This window comes from Lynx rufus, unplaced genomic scaffold, assembly GCF_022079265.1.
Source record: "Lynx rufus isolate CCGP_SWC_20201006 ecotype Redwood Valley unplaced genomic scaffold, mLynRuf1.p SCAF_20, whole genome shotgun sequence".
Taxonomy (NCBI): Eukaryota; Metazoa; Chordata; class Mammalia; order Carnivora; family Felidae; genus Lynx; species Lynx rufus.
Window position 1 is genome coordinate 8,190,591 of NW_025814835.1, and position 16,076 is coordinate 8,206,666.

General features: G+C 42.7%; 1 protein-coding gene across 3 annotated transcripts in view; it reads left to right on the top strand.

The window, feature by feature from the left end:
- The first annotated feature begins 880 nt into the window (after positions 1 to 880).
- The window catches only part of CD226 (CD226 molecule), an 86,996-nt gene continuing 71,800 nt past the window's right edge, over positions 881 to 16,076 (top strand). For 2 of the 3 annotated variants that reach the window (XM_047086252.1, XM_047086254.1), the window contains exons 1-4: positions 881 to 1,116; positions 8,566 to 8,781; positions 14,474 to 14,545; positions 14,856 to 15,194. In XM_047086252.1, the coding sequence (XP_046942208.1) occupies positions 14,500 to 14,545; positions 14,856 to 15,194 (385 nt within the window). In that variant the 5' untranslated portion in view covers positions 881 to 1,116; positions 8,566 to 8,781; positions 14,474 to 14,499. The remainder of the gene's footprint in view (positions 1,117 to 8,565; positions 8,782 to 14,473; positions 14,546 to 14,855; positions 15,195 to 16,076) is intronic. The other variant, XM_047086253.1, reaches the window with a different exon arrangement.

Genomic DNA, 16,076 nt, shown 5'->3' on the forward strand with positions numbered 1-16,076 from the left:
CCAAACTAAGACACTGGAAAGTGAAATGGAAGGCTATCGATAAGGTGTATGTTGGAGACATCCAGGGAGCCTGAGAGGTGCAGTCCCATCCACATTAGACTATATCTGTTCCTGGTTCCAATTCCAGAAACTGTGGTGTATTGTGTGGCCAAGGCAGGAGACCTTCCCTTATCCAGGACCCTGCTATGATGACGAACTAAGGGGACAATGATTGTGCCGAAAATGCTAAGTAAACAGCTCAAATATAAGCTACATTACCCAACTACAGACAAAACTGTCCTCGGGGCACCAGCAATGCAGGGGACAGCTATCATGACAATAAGAAAAGTTAGAAATTTGCAACAGAAATATCCAGCAAGTATCTATTTTAATTTAGGCACATATATGTTTTGCGCTGTTTGGGAAAGTAAAAATTCCTTTAAATGAGTTTGGATGTAGCTGATACCAACAGTGCAAGACGCCAAACAAGCTTTTCAACACTTTGTGTCTTGGAGGGGCCCCAGTTGGGCCCCGCTAAGGGTGGGGTGCACTTGGCCCTGTAACACGAGGTTGGTGTTTGTTTGCCTGTCTGGGTGTCCCACTGAGGCTCGGCAGTCTGTGCTGCCACCAACGTGCTTGTGACTGTGGGCCCCGCAGCTAGTCCGGGATGGATTGGGGTTTGAACGCAAGTCCTCTGCAAAGCCCATACTCTTTTGTTAATGGGGGTAATTCTCACGCTCTCTCACTAACCGTAATGCAGAGAGAACGTTATCAAATAGGAAATAGAGGAGAAAGGAATGGAGTCTGTCCGGATGGCTGGAGGGCAGAGATAGTAGATGCGTACAAGTCCTTGTCCATCCACGGAGCATAGCTGTCTGCCACTTCCTGGGGTCACCTAGAACAGATTCCCAAAGAGGAACTTGGTTGTTAGCAGGCTATAATGCTTGAGGTCAGGAGTCCTGAAAATGTTTGTGTAAGTATTTATTGCCTTGAAACCTTGAGACCGTCAGCAGAGGGAAGGATATAAATGGAGCAGGAAGATAGAGGACAGTAGACAAAGGAGCCCCGAGTTCAGCCCGCTGAGCCCCTGCTGGTGCTAAAACCAGCTGAGAAGCACGGTGCACGCTCTTACTCCAGGTACTGTTTTTCAGAATGACTCATTTATTGGCTTCTTTTTATGGGCATATGTGTGTTGAAAAAAGTTCTCTACTTAGGATACCATAGGTATTTTACATGTCGGAATATAGATCTGGATAGCCATGGGAGAGCAGCAGTGTCCCTCCTGTGGAGTCACCACAGTTCATTAATTGAACCAGTCTGCTGGAGATGGTAATATTGATGTTTCTCAACTTATATTAAGAAAAATAATGCTACAATAAACACTTATACATTTAAAAGCCAGATCTTTGCTAGATTGGCTGAACTTTTTCATCCTTAGGATAAATATCTTGACGAAGCTTGGCTGGGTCAGAGGATTTAACAAGTCAAATTTTTTATATACGTTGCTTAACTCTTGCCTATAGAAAATGCTCACCCGTTTACACTGACCCAACAGCATCTGGCTATCAGTGTTTCCTCTCACTCTTGTTAACAACGGTCACTATCGTTCTGTTCATTTATATGTTTGCACGTGTGATGTGCAAAAATTAGTATGCCATTGTTTTACTGTTTGTTGATCATAACTGGTGAGATTAAATACTTTTTTACATTTTTCTGTTTGTATCTGCTCTTATGTGCATTAATGTTTAATGTCTATTGCCTGTTTTTCTATGGGTATTTGTGGGCTTTTCTTGGTCACTGATATTTAAACACTTTACACTTAGAAAATATTACTGTTGTGTCTCATTAGTGTATAATGTTTACCATGTCGGAGTTGTAAATTTTTATGTAGAAAAAATTTCCCTGACTTTGGTATAAGATATATACACCTTAATATGTATGTATCTTAATGTATTTTATATGTATGTATGCGATGTCCAACTCAAAAATCCATCTCTGTCCTCAGGCTTATAAAATATATCCTCTAATTTTTAGAATATTTTTCTTTCTTTTTCTTATTTATTTATTTATTTACTTATTTATTTTTGAGAGAGAGAGAGAGAGAGAGAGAGAGAGCGAGCACACAAGCCAGAGAGGTGTAGAGAGCGGAAAAGCAAATCCCAAGCAGGCTCCATTCTCTCAGTGCAGAACCGACGTGGGGCTCAACTCAGGAACCATGAGATCATGACCGAAATCAAGAGTCAGTCACCTGACTGACCCACCCAGGCACTCCTAGAATAATTTTCTTATTTAAATTATTAATAGATTTGAAATGTATTCTGCTGTAACAGGTGAGCAAATTGATCAGGGTTCTTAGTTGTAACTTCCCCAAGGACTTCCTTCTAAGTTGAGAAGGAAGCAACTTACTGAAAGGGTATAGGACTCAGAGCAGGCCGCAGAATGAATGGGGCAGGGGAGAAGCTTGCTGAGCGCCCCTGGGCTTACCGCACTTCCTCCAGGGCCACCCACCAGACCTGGTGAGCACCTCCATCCCTGCAGCAGATGCTTGGGCTGGGGCCCTGTTCCCTGCTAGTGTGCACACCGGCACACCCGCTCCACTGTGTGCACCTGGCTCTGGATTGGTGGGGCCCCGAGCCTGCAGACCTCGGGCCAGAATGGACCTCGTAGCCCTGGTGCTTTCTTGTTGCAACTCCCCAGGCTTCAGACTGGAATTCTTTTTATTTTTATTTTTTGAGAGAGAGAGAGAGAGAGAGAGAGAAATTGTATGTGCACACAGATGCATGCGCACAAGCAGGGGAAGAACAAAGGGAGAGGGAGGGAGAGAGAGAGAGAGAGAGAGAGAGAGAGAGAGAGAGAGAGAGAGAGAGAGAGAAAGGGAGAATCCCAAGCAGGCTTCATGCACAGCCCCGAACGAGTAGGAAGAAACCATAGGGCTCAAACCCATGAACTGTGAGATCATGACCTGAGCAGAAATCAAGAGTCCCATGGTTAGCTGACTGAGCCACCCAGGTGCCCCAAATTTGAGTTCTTAGGGTATAAATGTAGTTGGCAGAGCGTAGGTCCTACACCCAGATGCAAGCGGTAGGCCTCTCAAGCGGGTGTTTACAGGTTGTGCAGCCCAGGGAAGGACCAAAGTCTACAAGGAGCTGACTTCAGCTTTTCCCACTGGTAAGTCAGTTTCTCTAATACCATCTGGTAGACAATCCATTCTTTCTCTGATGAGCTGAAATGTCGTCGTTATCGTATGCTGAAAACCTGTACTTCTTTTTTTAACCTGCAATTAACTCCGGGTTTATAAGAAAGAGGCTGACAGCATGACTTACAGAGCAACCATTCACTCTCTGTTCATTGCTGAAAAATCTTTTGCCATGTGACCTAATTACACTTTACTTAATGCAACTTTAATTAATTATGAGAAAACATTTTTACACATACATGAAATATCTACCCAATCCTCATCAACTAGAACACTGGGTGACATAGGAAATTAGATGTTAATGTTGAAAAGAAGGTAAAACATTCACAGGAGACAAAGCCAGTTTAAGGAAGAGAGTATTTTATATTCTGTAATTATTTGAAGCATCCAAGAGAGTGAGGCTTCTTCTTTTCCATAAGCATGTACGGGCCTCTTCCTTTGCTTGGTAGTACTCTCGATATTCTTCCTGAATGAGGCTTCCTCTGGCTTCTTGGGCAAGCTGACTTTCTGCCACAGATATAATTACTTCTTTCACTAGCTCACTCTTTAGCAGGAGAGAATTCAGATGAAAAAGTTCTGTATTTGTGGTATGTATGATTTACTGCTTCTTATTTCAAGCCTGATTGTATTAGACTGGCAACGTGGTTTCTACAGATAGTCTTCCTGTAATGTGGCCAAATACAGGAACGTAACAGATTCCCTCCTGTCCTGTAGAGGTAGACTTGTTTTGAAATCGTTGAAGGGATCCTGGTTTCCATTCAGATCGGCCATCTGGGCCACATAAGGTCACTAAGCCGTATTTATTTTTTAGGTCAGCAACACCTTTAATTCCTAACATTTGTATAAATGCAAGCATGCCATTTGTTCTAGTTGAATAAGTACCAACATTCTCCAGTGACAGGGTCTTTGGCTGGAGGTGCTCAGTGGGATGTCTTGCAGAGTGTTGTGTTTCTGGGTTTGTTCGTGGCATCTGCCTTATTCCCAGGATCTATGTTGGTGAACACATTTTCCTTATTTTCCATTTTCTTATGGTTTGACGTGGCTGCCATTTACGATCATGGCAATAATGTCTTCTCATTGGAGAGGTAAAGGGGGGAGATTTTCCAATGTGTAGACCATGATGAGTTCACGGCCCACAGGTGATTAATCCACTGGAGAAATACAGGGCGTTAGAGGTGGTGTGGAGGAGGGTGTTGGCCCAACAAGGCCCCAAGAGGAAAATTCTCTCAGATTTTCTTAGCTTCCCAGCATTTGGCCAGGACCATGCATTCAGCCACCGTTTCACGGCATCAGTGTTCTTCGTTCGTCTAGTCACGTTCGAATCTCTACCCCTGAAAATCTGTCATTCTTTGGGTCTGCTTTCAAACTATCAATTCTTACAGGATAAAACACTTTGTTTTAACATTGTAAGCTTTATCATACATTTTAATACCTGGTATGCAAAGTGCCTTGCTTCATTTTTCTTATTGCTAAAAATGCAATTTGCTCTTATGCATTTAAAGCTTTTGCTCATCAAGATCACCTTTATTCTGTGAACACTCATACACACAGACCATGCTAGATGCTGAGGAAAAGCACCTCACTGCCTCCACGACCTCCACAATCTCTTGTAGAGTGGGGTCAGCAAGAACCTCATGAAGTCTTTCACAGACTGACCTACTCAGAGATGGAAGAGATTAGAAAACTTCAGGTTAATTAACATTGTTTTTTCAATGTGTTTTCCCCAAATTGGATCTCGTTATACAGGAACATAATATATTATCTTTTATTCAAGACTTATGTTACTTCATTAGATATGATATATAGATTTTGTATAATTGCTACGTATTCTTGAGGCACACTCATATATATATATATATATATATATATATATATATATACACACACATATACATACATATGTACATATATGTGTACTTTTTGCTAGACAAAATAAAGCTGTTGAGTCTTATAAAACGATTTTGCTAGACCCTTTATTTATTGTTTTATCAGTTTTTATTTGATTCTTTTGTATTCTCTAGGTTGACCATCTACAAGTAATAATAAAGTCAAAATAATTCCTCAGTATTTACAATTCTTATTCTTTTTTTTCAACCTATAATATCAGTTGGAACTTCCAGGACAATGTTAGATATTGGCAGTGACGGTGGTCATTCTTGTCGTACTTAGGAATTGAACTGAGCTGCTTCTAGGGTTTTACCATCAACTCTGGCATTAGTTTCTAACCAGTTTTCCTTATTATGCTAATTAAATTCTAAAACTGCTCTGAGTTTTGCTTTGTTTTGTTTTGTTTTTTTTTAATCAGGAAAGGATATTTAAAGCTATCAAGCACCTTTTGGCATTTGCTGGATTAAGTTATATTTTCTTATGTTAATCATAATTGCCATTTGTTTATTGAGAACCCAAGACATTGTTCTGTAGTATCTCTTGCTTCCTCATGGTGCTTTTAACTCATTCTTCTCTTCCCTGTATTTCCTAGACACTACTAGCTCCTTCTAGAGGCTGGGCTGGATTCAGGTTCAGTTGCTTTGGTGAGACATCTTTTCAGGTGGTGCTGTTTTCTTCTTGCTTTATCCCCAAATCCCCTGTTATCTATCTGGTTATACCATTTTAGTGAGGTTAGGGTTGATCAGGTATTATTAATCAGCAGTATATTTTATTATAAAAAGTTCCCATTAACTTTTCACCTAATGGCTTTAGTATCCAGTAACAATTGTCGCAATCTATTATTTTAATAGGAGTGACAAAATAGCAATTAAAAATAATATCTATTATTGTTTTTTCCACTTAGTAGCTGACATTTTTCTATAAAAAGAAACTTAGGTCGCCCTGAAATGCAATTTGTGCAGGAAAAGAAGGATAAACGCTTGCTTTTCCCTTTACTTACCATGTGTTAGAATAATGAGTTGGCGCCCTGGTGACCTCAGACAGGTAGGAGGTAGTTAATGTAATACTCCATCCAGTGATGTGATGACTTTAGCTGTGTTTCCTATTTCTGTCAACAAATGGTAATGTTAAAGAGTATTTTTACTCTTAAACTGTTGAAAACTCCTTAATAAGGGTCACTAGAAAACACTGCAGGGAGGAATTTTGTTCATCTCTGTGAGCGGTAGATAATCTTCATTCTGTCCCACAAATTTGCCCTGTCTTCACCTCCATTTGTTCTCCTGGTTGGAACACTTAGGACAGCTGTTCTCTGGAGGTGTAAGCAGTTTCGTTTGTCCCAGGATGTTTTTATTGCTTATTTTGGGATTCATTGTTGATCATGTGGTCTTTTAACATCTCCCCTAATTGCTCAGTAAGATTATGTAGCTTCACGTCAAGGAGGGCAATATTGCATTCCTGGCGCCAAGATACTGGGATGCCTATATACCCCAGGAGCAGATACAAGGCTAATTCTTAGGTTCTTTATATTATGAAATTCCAAGAGCCCCAAGAAGGATAAAGAAACCAGAAGTGATGGACCCTACAGAGAAACAAGAAAAGCTGCCTCCATTTTTACTTTCTTAATAATAGCAGTAACTTTATGATGGGATATGGGTGAAAGTGAGGATGATGATGGTGATAATGATGCTGGTGATGATGATGGTGTGTGCGTGTTTGCACGTGGGTGATGAATTAGGAAGTAATTATAAAAGACAGAGAAATTTAGGAAAAGTACCTAGCCTGTATAAATCTGGATTTATATGTCTGGGTGTAGGCAAAACCAATTTTCAAGCCCATACGTGTAAGTGGCGTCCAATGTTGCAGTGAGCTCTGACATTCGGTGTGATGTGAATCATTTGGGTAGACAGTGACTGTTTTAGCTGATATGTTTGAGGTTCCGTTCAGGGCCCATTGAATCATTTTGAGAAAGAGTTGGCCCCAGTCGGGAACATTTATCTTTGAGTTTGTCCTGCGAACATCTTTGTGCCTTCTGGATCAAGGCTTCTTTTTGTCTTATTAATTGGAGAAATAGATGAGGCAAAAGAAAAGACCACACACTGGAAACAGGATGGCTTCTGGATTGTGATCAGTGTAGAGACCATGTACTATGAAATTTCATAGGTAGAGTCCATTGCTTCACCTGCTTTCAACAAATATTGATCTAACAGATATGTGCCAGGCACCATGCAAGGCTCAATGCTTAGGCTCAACAACACCTCATCCTCAACTTGAAGGGCCTTATTAGGCTCTCAGAAGAAATGCAGCAAATAAATGGACAGTTACAAAGGATGTGATGAGTGCTTCAGTAAGGATTATCTGTGAACTCACAGAAGGAAGACTTACCCCGGCATGGGCAACCCCGTAAGGGATGTCTGATCTGAGGCCTCCCTGTGGGAGGGGGTAAGAGAAGTCAAAGCAAAGGTACCCCATGTGCAAAGCCCCTGCCCTGTCAGAAGGTGTTCCCCAAAATGTATGATACTAGGTGGGTCTGGAGTGGAGGATGGGGGTGAGTGAATTGTAAGACATGAGGTTGGAAAGATGATAGAGATCAATCTTATCCAGCCTGGTAAGTCAGTAAGAAGTTTGGATATTCTTTTGAGGATGGTGAGGTATCCAAGAGAGTGACACGAGTCGGGTGTTTTAGAGGGATTCGTCTGTCCCACAGTACACGCTCAAAAATCATTTGTGCAATGACAGGCAGCTGTATTTTCTTCTTCCATGCTTTCAGACATGCGTGTGGTCCACAGAAGAGGCCAGCCCTGCATGTGTGATGCACAGGGAGACGTGCAGGGCTGGCTGGCCCCCAGGAGTGCCTTTTCCTCTGCAGACGCCAGCCTCTCTGCCCAGTATTTCTGGGAATTACACGAACTCCAGTCCAACCACAGTCCCTCGTGGTGGTTTAACCAACAGGAAATCTCCATCACTTAGCAAATCAGAAGAGCAAATAAAACTTACCCCGTTTCCCTCTGGAACAACTTAGAACCAACTGCATTTTGAAGACAGAGAAGCTGTTAAACTTGCAGGAAGAGTTGTTAGCAAATGCCAACTTGTGCGGTTTCTGTGTCAGAGTGGGAGATTCAAACACAAAACCAAAAAGAGTATCTAGAAGGTAGGATGGAAACACACCTAGATAGGGGCAGCGATAAGAAGCCTCCTGCACTTCAGAGGCTTCTGAATATGAAGTGCTTTGATTGGCAGGAAAACAAATGGGGAAGAAAAGGCAAAGTAATTAACTGAAAGTTTTCGTGTGTAGTTTCAGGTTAGAACAGAGGATGAGAAACACATCGTTCCCCACGGTAGAATTTTAGGGGGGTGGGGAGGAGAAGGACAGAACTCCACCCGAGTGTGGAGTCAACCTGAGGAGCTACAATGGTAAAGATGCTTCTGGAAGCAGGTGCACTTCTTGGCTAGTTTTAATCCTTCAAAAAGCACTGCTTGGTGAGATAATTAATGCTTTGCTTCAGCCACACCTGAAGGAGCTTTGGCGGAGAGAAGAGGCCAAGAGCTCTGGGCCCAGGGACAGAGCCCCAGCTGTTTCTCCAGTGCCCACCACGCGAGGAGAGCAGCAGACTGCCAGTGGAGATCAGGGGCGAGGCAAGGAGGGCACGACAAACAGGAAGCCCTTAACCAGAGACACGTCGGGAAAGGAGAGTCAGAGCGAGCAGAACTCACATCTCAAGGTAAGTAACCTCCTAGAAACAAGAGTCGCTGTGGCCGAGTTCACACTTTCAAGGTTAATCTTGTGCAGCGGAACGGAGGCCGTGGGTGACATGATGTAAGTAGCTTCGGCAGGAAAGGAGCTACAGAAAAAGCTGTGATTGGCTGGATGGCTGATGCTTCATGAACCTGTAAATTCAATGATGGGCACAGTGCAGGACGAGGGAGTCATTGAGGTCCTTTCTCTCAGTGTGTTTCTAGAAGAATTGTATTTGTAGTAGGTTCTGATAGCATGGTTCTTGAGAATCAGAAAATTGAGCTACTTTTACCAATGTCTGCACCATTGGGCTTAACCTTCCTTCCTTCAAGCGAGACTAAGCAAGGATGAACTTAAGCAATCAATGCTGCTCTCTAAGTATTTATTACCCTCGGTAGGGGTTGGTGAACTTGTTCCGTCAAGGGTCACATAGTTACTATTTTCAGCTTCGTAGGCCATGCGGTCTCTTTGCAGCTACTCATCAGAGCGCAAAAACGGCCATGGACGATGTGTAAGCAAGTGAGCGAGGCCAAGTCCAACCAGACTATTGATAAAGGTCAGACAGTAGGCTGGACTCAGCCCCTGAGCCATAGTCGGCAGAACCCTGCTCTGGAAGGTCTCTACTGAAGGCAACCTGAGGTCTCTGCTTTGAATGGAAGTGAGTCCTTAACAGACGGTCCCTCGACAGTGACTAATTCCTGGAGGGGCTCTGTGACTTGCCGAAGTCCTAAGGGCATGGTGGGCTGAGGGAAGCCACGTGTCCCTTGTTGGAAAGATTCTCTTACGGAGACGCTTTGAGGCAGGGAGCGGAGCCCTAGACTATAACACTCCTGTCGAAATCTTGTCGGCACTCTGGGCCTCCCGACAACAAGAACATCCCAACATCTCAGCCAGAGACGCACAAACCTCACATCCGGGAACAAAAGGGAGGGAACAAAGGACCCCACATGCTCAAAACTCTTCTGAGCCTCAGTCCCTTCTTCTCAAAGTCTAGCACAGGCTTTGTGTTGGGCAGACCCCTTGCTCTCCAGCATTGTCAGTAGGTGTCCAAGCAAGTGTGGAACGACAGCAGAGGGGAGCGGCTTGCCCGCCACCCACGTCAGGTGTTCCTGCAGGAGATGGGGTGGGTTACCCGCGTGGGGAGTTGAGGAGAGACTAGAATCCTCCCAATGATCAGAAAAGGCACAGACATCGGCGAAAGCAGAACATACTGCAGATGGCGGAAGCAACGAGGCTGCGGAGACAGAGAAGCATCTGCCCGTGCCGACAGCCTGAGACAAGGAAACCACATTATCTGAGGGTGGTCACCTCGCCCGGGTCACCCAGGAGCATGCAGTGGAAGGCGGACTTGTGAGATGAACTCATACTTATGTGGTTAGCTGGGACATGGGCGACAGGGGAGGAATCTGGTAATATTTTGATTAATGACTTCCTTGAGGATGAAGCTCTTTTATACAGAACAGCTCTATTAGAAAGAAAACCTCAAGCCAAAATTCCTTCATAAATCATGCAAGAAATGGCTCGCTACACCACAAAAATAGCTCAAGCACGGTCTCTATTTGTCTTTGGTTAGATGCTGATGAATAGGGCTCGTCCTTAGCCAGCTTGTAACGGCCGAACTCGGCCACAGGTCTTTCTGCGCCTTTCATTCGGATCCGTAGCCTCCGGGCCCCCCGACTTTAGTCACCTCAGAGTGCAAGCGCCCGTCCGCTCTCTCCGCCTCTTGACCAAGTTGGCTTTGGACGCCTTGGGAACGAAGGGGTTACTGCAGGCTATTGTCAGTTCATCCCCCTTTTCTCCTAATGCTCCCAAAGCCCTGATTCTTTGCTGCTGGGGGGCAGGGGGTGGGTGGGGGTGGAATTCACTGAGGGTTGTAGGAGCCCGTGAGAGCGGATGATGCTGTGTTACATCTAATGTCTCGTAGGATCCCCGGTCAGTAGGTTGTTGCACACATCTGCTGTGTCCCTTTGTCCCTCTTACCTCTCTACCTGCTCCTGTACTAACCTTACCCAATCCTGACCACACACACACCATGTATGTATGTGTATACGTGTATATATAGCATTAATACAAATAATGTTTTGACATTTGGTTAATAAGCACTTAGTGATTCCTTACATCATAAATCACGTATCTAACAGCTGGACTGCATTCTGTATCATCTATTTCCACCTGTTGGAAAGTTGTGGCACAGGTGTGCGACAGGGCTCTATTCTCAGCATGTCCCGTGAGGCTCAGTGCGCATTTGCGGCCCAGGTGGTTGAGGGGCCACGTGATATCAATGAATGCAAGGCCAACAGCAAAATGTGGTGGTTTCTGTAACTGGAAAGACCTGAGGTGAATCTGGATTCTTGCTGTTCTTATTGAAGTGAAATCCGTACAACATAAAATTTAAGGGCACAATTGAGTGGCATTTAGTACATTCACCATGTGCTGCAAATACTGTCTTTATCAAGTTCTAACACATTTTTATCATCCCTGAAGAAAACCCCATACCTTATGCCATCACTCCCCATTTCCTCTCCTTTGAGCCCCAGACAATCATCAATCTGGTTTCTTTCTTTACAAATTTACCTATTCTGGGTATTTTATGTAAATGTAATCTTGTAATTTGAGCCTCTTTGTATCTGCCTTCTTTCACTTAGCATGATGTTCTCAAGGTTCATTCATGTCACAACAGGAATCAGTATTTCATTCCTTTTCATGACTGGGTAATATTCCATTGTGTGGATATACCACAATTAGCTTATCCATTCTTCTGTTGAGGGACATTTGGGTCGTTTCCACTTTCCGGCTTTTGTGAATAGAGTTGCTATGAAGTTTGGTGTACAAGTATTTGAGTACTTGTTTTCTGTTTTTTGGGGGGCATAAACCCAGGCGTGAAATTGCTGGGTCGTACGGTTATTGTGTTTTAACTTTTTGAGGAACAGCCAAACTGTTTTCCACGGCAGCTGCGCCATTTTACATGCCTACCAGCTGTGCACAGGGAGCTCACAGCTCTACATCCTTGTCGACACTATTATTTTCCTTAGTTTTGATTATAACCATCCTAGTGGGTGGAATGTGGTATCTCTGCGGTTTTCATCTGCATTTTTCTAATGACTTGTGACGCTGAGCATCTTTTCATGTGTTTGTCGTCCGCCTCTGTATCCTCTTTGGAGAAATGTGTATTCAAGTTTTTGCCTGTTCTTAAATTGGGTTCTTTGTCTTTTTGTTGTTGAGTTGTAAGAGTCTTTTATATATTCTGGATCCTAGACCCTCATCAGAAGTATGATTTGCAGAAATTTTTTCCCATTCTTTAGGTTGTCTTTTCATGTTATTAATAGTAAGAGATACTAAGTATTTTGAACGGTATAGACCATGCAGTGTCTGTCGCGAGATCATTCTAGGTACTGTGTGTGTGTGTGAAGGGACACAGGTCTGTGGCAGCACTTGGTGGGTGCAAGAGGGGAGCAGTTAGGAGGACACTTTCTTGAGGGCTTCGGGAATTCTCAGGACTGGGTCTAACTTAGGTTTTATAGCTTTATTTTCTGTCAGTGCCTATCAAGAGGAAGTTCTGTAATTAATATTTGATAGATGGAATTAATTTTCTTGACTCAGATATAAATCCTCAATGCTCTTGCCATCTCAATCCATTCTCCACAGGCATCCGGGCTATCTTTCAAAAATGCAAAACTGTCCACATCACTTCCCTCTACGAGATATTTAGTGACTCTGTGTTGCTGTCACAGTTGTGATTATTTATGCCTTGGACATGCGTCCCAGGGACTGTGCTTGGTGCTGGAGTTACAGATGTAAGCTGGATGCCGTGGCTTCTGATGGCCAGTTTTGAACTCCTCCCTGGGTGTCCAAGATACATTCAATCTAGACCTGACATAGTTTTTGTCCCTTTACCACCCCCTAGACCACAGTCACACCATTTCCTGAAAATGTCCTATGTTGTCATACCTTTATCTCCTTCTCCTCCTTCTCTACTTGTAAAGTGTGAGGTTGGAAAGCCCAGAACTGGTGCTTTTTTTTTTTTTTTTTTTTTTTCCTATGAAACCTTTCTGAATCTATTAGAATGAATTGTTCCCTCTCTGGGCTGTCATAAAACTTGTTCAAATTTGACTTCTATAGAATTATAAGGTTTTATTATAATAGACTACCTCTGCAATCTGTCTGAGCCAATATATTACTGTGTGACTTGAGGGCAGAGACCAAGTCTTTCTCATACTGGCATTTCCAGGGTCTAAGCAGGGTACCTGTCACAGCTCACTAATATTTTGGACAGATTGGTTTTTCTTTTTTTTAATTACTTGCAAAACAGAGATACCTCATCTGACTTCATCGCACAGCTGTTATGGGTGCAAATAATACCGTAGATGTGAAAGATTTTGGGAAATAGAACGCTATGTAAATATAAGGTGGCAGTACACAGTACTATATGTATTCAGCAGAGTTTTGTGCTGCTGATTTCTTGCTTCTTGAAAAAGTTCCCACGTGAGATACTCATGCTGAGCAGTGGACACCTACTGATAGACTTTGGGACTGAATCCAGAGGTTCAGAGTTGACCTTAGGCAACATGGTCTTTAGTGATTCATGCTCCCCCTTCTTGCCAATTCTTACCCACCTTCTATTTTGACCCTCAACAGGGGCCAAATGCATTCATATAATTCCTCTCATTATAGAGGCAATAATGCATTTTTTTTCGATACTGACATGGTGATAGGTTCCTAACAAGTTCTTAAGAAACCAAACTGATATTTTACATGAAAGGGAAGGGAACAATGATGAACTTAAAAACTCAATCACATTTTGATATTGTACAGAATTCTATAAGATGTAACCCTTGGGGAAAACTTGGATCCCCAAGTCAAGCCTACCTGGATCCTCTCTGTACTATCTTTGCAAATTACTGTGACTCTATAACGATTTGAAAATAAAAAGTTAAAAAAAACACCCACAGTGGTAGATTTGTGTCTCTCCTGAGCCACGATACTTTTGTATCTTTAGAGCCTTCCGTGGTCCCTTCGTCACCTCCAAAGCAAATGCCCGAGGTCAAAGAAGAGGTAGAATTGAAGGGAAGGCCAAACCCAGCAGCAGTCCACACGGGTGGAGCCTCCTAGCCTTGGGAGCCCAAGGCCCCTCCCCCTGCCCTCAGTCTCTGCTCCAATGTCAAGTTCTCAGTAAAGACTTCCTGGGCCTTCCTGTCTAAAAGGGTAACACTCCCACCCGCCTTGCCTTATCCCCACTTTCCTGCTTTGTTTTCCCTCATGCACTCGCCACCTATAACTTACATATTCTACTTTTTTATTTCAGTTTCTGTCTCCTCCCACTAGAATGTAAGTTCCATGATGGCAAGGACTTTTTTTTTTTTTAATTTACTGTTGTATCCTTATTGCCTAGAGCAGAGTTTGGCAAAGAGAAAACCCTCAGCCACTCTCTGATTTGTTCAGTGAATGAATCTTTGTAGAAATTAAAAGCTTGAAAATAAGCTATTTCCCCGAGAGAGAAGTGATTCAAATCTGCTCATCCCTTGTGCGAGAGCAAACCTGACTTTGAAGCTAAGACCTTTTTCCTGTGTTACACTTCAGAAAAAGAAGACACAAGTGATAATATCTGAGAGGAAGGAAGCAGTGTATCGTGCTGGGCCTCTGCATGTAACATTATAAAAATTGTCTTTTTTTTTTAATAGACCAGTCTCCCAAACGGTTTCCAGAGATGGATTATCTTGCTTTCTTCTTGGCTATTGTTCACATATACAGAGGTAAAGATAATGTCTTCATTTAAAAAATTTACTTCTTTTTTAGTCTTATAGCATGACATGTTTAGAATTTATAATGCTCTTTATTTGGCTCAGATAATTTCTCACTCGGTTCAGGAAACCTACAAGTTACAAATACCTCTTATCAGTGGTGGAAGCCTTTTTAGACTAAGTTAGAAACTGTTAGCCTTTAGAAACTGTTAGCCATTTGCTATCTTGCTAGGTCTTAGAAAGCTTAGAATAAGCTTTAGGGATCTATTTGGTGTTTTAATCATCAAGCCTAACTGAATAAATGTGATGTTGTGTGTTTCAGCTCTATGTGAAGAGATGTTCTGGGACACGACTGTTAAACTGGCTGAGAATATGAGTCTAGAATGCGTGTACTCATCACTGGACACCTTAACCCAGATGGAGTGGTTCAAGATCAATTCCACGGACAGAGAGTCCATAGCCATATTCAGCCCTGCCTATGGTGTGATTATAAGGACACCCTATGCTGATAGGGTTTACTTCTTAAATTCTACCATGGCTCCTAATGATATGACCCTGACCTTCCATAATGTCTCTGAGGCTGATGTTGGCTACTACTCCTGTTTACTTCATACCTTCCCATATGGGCATTGGGAAAAGGTGATCCGGGTGGTTGCATCAGGTAAGTGGACATTTTATTTACCCGTTTACCCATCTACAGCATTTGATTCCTAAAGCCCAAGTAGAAGCTATGAAATGCTTTATCATGTTTTCATGGTATTTTCCAATTTCACTTCTAGATCTTATGATATCGTTGCTCTAAAGAAATTCTGTGAATTAATTTCATCTTTGTTCATGTGCTATCATTTCTGAGTAGAATAAAACCTCACAGATTTGGGTGTATTCAGGGAAAAGCTCAGGTTTTATACTGTCTCAGCCATGACTCAAGCCTAGATTTAACTGATGTTGGCAACGTTTGGGTTCGGCAGCCGGGCACCTCCCCTTCTGCACTTCTTTCCAGCAATGGGATGCCGCTTCCTTCCACCAGGCACTCTGAGCTGGCTTCAAACCCTTTGTGTAACACCAAATCTAGACTTGTTAGTGAATCTGAGCAGAGTTCATACGCTGGCGTCATTTTGAGCTTCATGCAAATTCCACAAGAGAGGACCCGTCAGAAATTGTGAAGTGTCATTTTAGAAAGAATCGAACGATCTCTTGGATATTTTCTGCTGTGTCTGTCAGGGTCTGTGGCTTGGTGCATGGTGAGTTGATCCTTCGAGTAATAGCCACATGGATTGGGTGTGCTATATGAGAAAAACGTGGGTTTCATAGCCTTTGCTTTCTATATGACCTTATGTTAGCTGTTCGATCCCTCCGAATCTCAGGCTTCTGAATAGCAAACTGAGTTAATAATGCCATTCTCTTTGTTGAATGCCTTAGGGTTCATATGGTTAAAGAACTTGGCCTATGGTAGTCAGGGAATGGTAGGTATTATTATTGTAACTATGATTATTTCCTGTGTTTTTGATACAAAATAACTATGAAATTTTCAGATGCCAGCCAT